We start from the raw sequence: 7,876 nt of genomic DNA, 5'->3' as shown, positions 1-7,876 counted from the left end.
TTATGGAAGATTACCTTCCATCAATATAACCACAAAGACTTTATGATAATAAATTCTTATATACTAGCTATTATCAGTAACTGGGATGCCTTTGGTAAAAGCTGTACTAGAATACGCAAGATGAATGTCGAGGAACCAGTATGAAAGCATTGTTTGTATGTTAGTAATGACACCTCCTATGGTGGTGATGTGAGCATGTCATAACTGTAGGACCACAGTTAACACATAACCACCACCATTCATTAGGCCATGTTGCAGCATGCGTACCGTGAAGGCAAACACCTCCCTGACAGTTAAAATGTACACACAGAGACAGGCATACAGTGTTTACAGCGTCTCCATTGCAGTGCTGCTCTTCTTTCCATGTAGGACAAGTCTGGAAATGTATAAATGAAGAAGGTGTATTTTCCCACACTTCAGTAATCTAGGGGAAATTGTGAGTAAAAAGAAAAACATGCTCCCACAATGCTGAATACTCACTCTTTTTTTGACCTTTCAACACGAAAGCCAAAGAACGTTTTTAAAAGTTCCACATCTTCAGTTCTCCGTTAAAGTTTTTTTTTTTTGTTAATTTTAGTTATTCTCACATGCAGACTTCTTTATATAGGAGCCTAAGGCAAAACACAGGCAATGGGGGTTTAAACCTCCCTTGTTAGGCACAGTGTTTCAATCCTTATTTCTCTGAAAACTAGATAATAATGCAGTCCTAACTCTAAAATCTTCTTTATTGGTCATTTGTTATCAAGCTGCTAAAATTTTGTTTTACTTGATGTATTGCCTTCTTTGTATCGGGGTGGCACAGCATGTTTCCACCCAGCTTTTCTGCCATGAGCATTTAATAATTATGTATGTGTGAGAGTAGTGACTGTAGAACTGGGTTTTCTCATTTAAAGACAAAATGATTTGGAATTTACACTGGAAATTACACCTTAACCCCACTAGCAATGTTAAGGTGGGGTATTTTTCTTTACAGAAGGTAGACCCATACTGTAACTCTTAATTCCTAAAGGCTGCCAACATTTCCAAGTCCAGTGTATTTCATGACAGATACAGTCGCAGTTGAATGCTCACATGAATAAAACAAAGCAGCTTTGCTGTATTCTGTTCAGACTTCCTGGTATCTACTGAAGATCGGGCCAGTACGCCCCTTTGCTAGATCGATTAAACATCTCCTAAGCGGGTACTAACTGATGTCCTCTCCTTTTCATACTTTAAAAAGGCGGGGTATGAAACACCCAGAACTGCAAAAGAACAGAATGCTGCGGGAACAAAACGACTAGTGTCCACCATAGCTTAGCTATCTATTGTAGCAACCAGAATGAACAAAAATAGACATTGGTGAATTTTCTTCCCACAGAAAAACTTCCACACTGAAGAGTGTTGGAGATATTGCCACCTAGTACGTATGGCTTTCTTAAGGACCCTAAAATTCTGGCCTTTTTATTATCTAAAAGTTAATAAGTTGAATCTTTTGATGAATACAATTAATTTAAACACATGTTCAACTGCTAAGCTGTTATTAATTAAAACATTCAAAAGTAAGCAGTCTGACTCCTTTCTATAGTGTTTTCAGCAAAGATAAGAAAATTTAGTTTTCACAGAACATTGGGAAAAAGGATTCTACCATTCAGGGCAGTCTTTAAACTCTGTACTCTATAAGTGAGGAAACAGGTTTGTATTTTTCTATCTAATAAAACAGTCATATAGCAAATCTGACCCGTACTTAACAACAAAAAAATGAACAAAATCAGTTTTATTACCTGTTTTATGAGTGCCATTAATAATTTGAGTCAGCCAATTTGCCCATCTTTGCCCCTTCCCTCACTCTGCTTATTTACTACCGCTGTCAAGCATCACTAGAATAAAAAAAAGAAATTTTAACAAATATAATTAAAATTCTCTCACATTTTGAGTCAGTAACCTTGTCTTAAGACATTTAGTTAAAAAAAATGTCAACGTTGATTTTTACCAAACATTTGTTGAGACAGAGAGTTAGATTTTAAGCCACAAAATCATACTGAAAGACACAGAACAGAGTCCCAGTTCTTATTATTTTCACCAGTGCAGAGCTTCTGTTTTCTGCATCCCTGAAGTGGAGTCAACAAACCTTAATCCAGCTTCTTAAACCCTCTTATGGAACGGTTTTCCCCTATAAATGGACCTATATCTAAAACTTTCATCTACAGTATGTGATGTGCAACAAGCTGTAAGAATCACATTGCATATTTTATGATTTTGCTTACCAATTTTTAAAGCAGATCTAGAAACAGATTGTTTCCAGATGAAAACTGTCGACTGATACAAAGGAAGTTCAAAGTTATGGACATATTAAAGCTCATTAACGTACAGTATGTTAAATTCCTGTTTTTTACCCCCAGTCACCACTAGGTGGAGTTAGTTGCATAAAAGTGAAAGCATGTGTGTTGGCAAGTCATGTGACAAAGTCCAAACAAAATGACTTGTGGAATCAGATCAGGTTAGCCTCGCATTCCTGTCCTGTAACATTTAACCTTAATAAAACTCATAGCATTTGTATTTGAGGATGCCATGAACCGTTTTCCTCCTGAGTCAGATGCCTCAGTACACATACATTTGAGGCTGCATACTTTACATTTTACCTCTGCTGTCTCCAGCCTGTCCCAACAGGAAAAGATATAAGGAAGTCATAGAGCATGGACTAAAGTTATTATTGCAATAAACAAAGACATCTGACACCAGGCAAACTCTTGGAGCCAGGGGTAGAAACTGTAGATCATGTGACATCTTGATGTACTAATACTGTACAGTTTTGGACCTGGTTTGTCCATGCTTTGATGTTCATTCATTTGGACTACATTGGACCATAAAGAGTAAGAGCTGCAGGGGGTGAGGGAAGCTCCACAAAAAGATTTCAGCTATTATCTGTAAATTGGGTCACATGTTTTATCTATCTTTTGGCACAGTTCTTATCTTGTGATGCAGGTCAATAATTCATACAGTGTATATTCCTCCCGTTAGTACATGTTCTGATCCAATGTTACAAGAGCAGATAAGAGAACAAGAGTACAAGTCTTTCTTGTCTGCTAAAATTGCAACAATACGCTATTTATATGGGATGTTCTGTGGTGTTCATTATACAGGACCTTTACAAATGTCTAATATACAAAAGGAAACACATGGGTCCACATTAGTAAATATTTTATTGATGAACATAAAAAAACCTGATCTATTTATGAGTTATAAAGTGATATGACACCAAGATAAATCATATTCACAGTGCTTTGAAAAAGCATTACAACTAATTATCCTTTTGCCGCTTTACAACAATTAGTTAGATGATAAAAAATGTACTTGTGTTTGTTTTTTTTTTTTTGTAAATAAAAAAGGGAAATGTCCACGTGTATTCTAACCATCTTTTACTGCAATTACAGCTGCAGATCTTTTGGGGTATGTCTATACCAGCTTTACACATGTAGATACTGGAATGTTTGTCCATTCTTATTTTTTAAAATAACCCAAGCTCAGTCAAGTTGGATGAAAAGCATCAATGAACAACAATTATTAAGACTTGCCTCAGATTCTCAGTTAGGTTTAGGTCTGAACTTTGCCTGGGACCTTCTAACATATGAATAAACTTTGATCTAAACTACATCACTGTAGCCGTGATAGTAGGTTTAGGGTCGTTATCCTGCTGGAAGGTGAACCTCGACCCTAATCTCAACTGTTTTTGCAGCCTTTAACAGGCTTTCCTTTAACTCAACCCCTCTTCCCATCTAATCTGACAGGTGTTCCTGTCTCTGCTGTAAAAACAAGCATTGCCAAACTATGATACTGCCATGTTCTGTCTCATTTGACCAAAATACCTCTATCCATATTTTGCCTTGACTCTTTTTTACATGTTTTGCACTAACCTGAACTCCACATTGCTTATATTCAACATCCAAGTTAGATAATAAAAGTGTAATCCTTGCTATAATGAGGCTGCTGTTAGGAGTTTCCCCAACCACCCAACACACAATTTAAGGATCTCAGCTTGATTTTAATATTAAGGGATTACTATGAAATGTTTGTATACTAAACAGAGCAACAATTTCGAAGAAAAGAAGATTCATAATTACAAAGCTTAGAGTTGCACTACAACAGATGGTTGCACTAAATATGACCCCAGAAGTGTTGTGCGGGTTTAATTCGTTTTTATTTAAGCTCTTCAGTCCTAATACAGCACTAAACACCTTCGATCGTTAACAAAAGGATCCAAACGAGGTGATTTAAAGTGGGAGAAATGTGGAAGTGAGTTTTCATAGATCCGTGGCTCTGCCTGCCCACAGAGCGCGCTGGCTGGCTGCTGAGCACATTCTTCGTGCCTGCTCGAACATGTGGCTCACTCGCAGTGTCAGTTGTCAGCTGTGCAGTCGGAGAGGCTTTTTGTTGGGAAGTTTCAGTAAGTGAGTCAGTTAACGCGACACAAGGGAGGACGGCACCCAGCCCTGCCGCTGGATCCTGCGTGGGGCTTGTGTCTGCTTCTCCTCTGAGGACTGCAGCACACAAAGGCGATCTCTATCGGGATTTACTTGTTTTACCTTCACCCACTCACACTCTCACACACACGCCCGGCCCGGGGATGGTTGTTATCGTCGTTCGGACGCCGCTTTTTCCTCTCTGGGATTAACGCAGCGGGGGAGCCATGAAAGTGACGGTGTGTTTCGGGAGGACGCGGGTGGTCGTTCCGTGTGGAGATGGGATTGTTAAAGTGCAAAGCCTTATTGAACAAGCAGCCATGAGGTATAAAAAGGCCATTGCAAAGGTAGGTCCCCCCCCACCCCCTCCTGCTCCCTCCCTATTTCTCCCTCCACTCTCTCCTGCGTGGGAGTGATTTTGTAACGTCTGAGTTCCCGGAGCTGCGTGGTGGATCCACACCGGGGAGCCTCAACATGGCGCTTTTTTCCCCGAACTCCGGGATAGATACCGGTGCTGACCCCCAGGGGCCCATAGTAGAGGAAAAAAAACACAATCAGCAAACTTTTTTTAAAAAATCAGGCTACATGAATCTAAAATAAAACTCACACAGACCCACGCGTGATTGTCGGGTTTAAACTTTTGTCTGCCGCTAAAAAAAAGTTGAAGTAACAAAGGAAGAAATGATACAATCAATTCAGAGTGATCAGATATTCAAACTGACAGAAACACACCCCGCGCTCTGTGTGTGCAGCCTGTGTGTGTAATTACACACACAGGCTGCACGTTGCTCAGAGACATCAGGTGAAACAGCGAGACAATAACTTCTTCAGGTTCATGTAAGGAAGCGTATAGTCTGATCAGGACCACCCACATCTGCATGCGGCATCAGATGCACTCTGACATGCACTCTTTAGGCCTGGGGCTTGCATGCTTTGGAAGAAGTTTGATCTATTCAAATGGAAAGTTCTTACTCTGAAGAGCCGTGATAGTTTTGCTGCTTTGTTTAAAGGCTGTGCTCTAAAGCCCAGTAAAAGACAAATGGAAGTATTCCAGTTTGGTACGGTTGCCATGGTTAGTGACAGTACTTTGTCCTCTTTGCCAATTGGTTCAATTATCATTGGAGTCACGTGCTGGTCTAGCTCTGGACTAACTCTGTTAACCAAATTTCCAATTAGGCATGAGATTTTTCTGGCATTATTAGCTTGGCTAAAACACCACCGTTTAATGGTATTACCAACAAGATTTAAGGCAAAACTGTAAAACATGGTCTCATGGCATTTATGTAAAGTAGTTGCCAAGCAGCTTGTAGTTCAACCACTGTAGCTTTAAAACAGCATAACGTTTTTTTTTTTTTTTTACAACTGGAGATGTGTCCAAACAGTGGAATTGGTCTTTTTTCGTAGATGTGGGGAAAAACGTAGTAAGATTATTTTGGTCAGGTTAGTGGCTGTGAGAAGCAACAGGTTGGCAAAACTCCAAAGCCTTCTCTGGCAACTAATTATGTATTATCAGTGTATTATATTATCACTATTATTTGCTATAGGTGAGATGGCTCTTTGCCCAGGTTCTCACTGCGTGTGGGGGAGGCAGAAGCGATCAAATAGAAAAAGTTGTCTCTTGTGGGCTGGAATGGACTGTGTTGTCCACAGATAACGTTGGCATCTGGATCGAGCTTAATTTAAAATTTTTCTTTATTGTTTAATTGTTGCTTAAGGAAGCAATTTATAAACACAGAACAATGGAGAGAAATTGGGGTTTAAAGTAATATTAACATTTTCCAGCATGTTCGCTCTGGCTGAAGATTATATTAACGTTTTGGAGTCCTGACTTAAATCTGATCTGTGAAGGAGTCTAAAGATTAGGGTGATGGTCAAAAGGCCTCCAACCTGAAAGACTTGGAGCTCATCACCACAGATAAATTGTCAAAATGCCAGTGGAAACATTTTTTATTGCTTTAAGTCAAGTCAAGTCAAGTTTATTTATATAGCACCTTTCAGCAACAAGGGACCCAAAGCGCTATACAAGCCACTCAAAGAGCTTTAGTTGCGACAAATAATGTAAAATCGGAACCTGCCAGGAACATGAATAATTTTGACATTAAAAGTATTTAGAGTATCTTACAAAAGTGAGTACTCCCCTTAATGTTTGTAAATATTTTTTTATATCTATTCATGGGACATCACTGAATCTATAATACTTTGATACAATGTAAAGTAGTCAGTGTGCAACTTCTATTACAGTGTAAATTGCTGTCCCCTCATAAGCACACAGCCATTAATGTCTAAACTGTTGGCAACTAAATTGAGTACACCCCTAAGGGTGTCCAAATCGTGTCATTTTCCCTCCCCGGTGTTATATTTAGAGGTTGTCTTTTGAAAATAGATGTATGAGTGCCGGACGCATTGCTGCAAAGGTTGAAGGGGTGGGGGGTCAGCATGTCAGTGCTCAGACCATATGCTGCACACTGCGTCGGACTGATCTGCATGGCTGTCATCCCAAAAGGAAACCTCTTCTAAAGATGATGCACAAGAAAGCCAGCTATCAGTTTGCTGAAGATAAGCCGACTAAGGAGGTGGATTACTGGAACCATGTCCTGTGGTCTGATGAGACCCAAATAAACTTTTTTTTTTTTTTTTTTTTGCAGAACTAGAAGCCTTTATTTTTCAACAGTAGGTAGACAGGAAAGAGGGCAAAGAGAGGGGGAGACATTCAGCAAAGGTCACCAGGTCTGGCACTCAAGCCCAGGACAGCCGCATCGAGGACTATAGCCTCTGCACATGGTCGCGTGCTGAACCCCTATACCACCAGCGCCGCGCCCAAGACCAAGATAAACTTGTTTGGTTCAGATGGTGTCAAGCATGTGTGGCGGCAACCAGCTGAAGAGTACAAACTGAACTGGCCAAGCACGTCTCCACACCTAAACCCTGTTGAGCATCTGTGGGGCATCCTCAAACCTCCACCGGCTGTGTGATATCGTCATGGAGGATTCGAAGAGGATTCCAGTGGCAACCTGTGAAGCTCTAGTGAACTCTTTGCCCAAGAGAGTTATGGCAGTGCTAGAAAATATTGGTGGCCACACAGGGAACTGACAATTTTTTTTTTTTTTCTAGTGGCCTTTATTTTTTTTTGACAGTAGGCAGACAGGAAAGAGGGGTAGAGAGAGGGGGAGACATCCGGCAAATGTCGCTGGGTCCGGGACGGCCGCTTTGAGGACTGTAGCCTGCGTATATGGTCGCACGCTTAACCCCTACACCATCAGCGGGATGTACTCACTTTAGTTGCCAGCGGTTTAGACATTATGGCTGTGTGTTGAGTTGTTTATTTTGTTATAGGCACTAGTGGCCTTTATTTTTCTCAATTATTTGAACCTGAACTGACTTTACTTCTTTACATTGTCTCAAAGTGTCATATCTTCAGTGGTGTCCCATGAAAAGACATA

At 40.2% G+C, this 7,876-nt stretch overlaps 1 protein-coding gene across 1 annotated transcript in view; it reads left to right on the top strand.

Moving 5' to 3' along the window:
• The first annotated feature begins 4,190 nt into the window (after positions 1-4,190).
• The window catches only part of LOC124858061 (partitioning defective 3 homolog), a 479,264-nt gene continuing 475,578 nt past the window's right edge, over positions 4,191-7,876 (top strand). Inside the window, exon 1 of the mRNA XM_047349799.1 lies at positions 4,191-4,783. Coding sequence (XP_047205755.1) covers positions 4,664-4,783 — 120 coding nt within the window. The 5' untranslated portion in view covers positions 4,191-4,663. The remainder of the gene's footprint in view (positions 4,784-7,876) is intronic.

Source organism: Girardinichthys multiradiatus, chromosome 21 (genome assembly GCF_021462225.1).
Source record: "Girardinichthys multiradiatus isolate DD_20200921_A chromosome 21, DD_fGirMul_XY1, whole genome shotgun sequence".
NCBI classification, from domain to species: domain Eukaryota; kingdom Metazoa; phylum Chordata; class Actinopteri; order Cyprinodontiformes; family Goodeidae; genus Girardinichthys; species Girardinichthys multiradiatus.
Note: the sequence above shows the minus strand (reverse complement) of the source record. Positions and strands in the feature narration are given on the sequence as shown.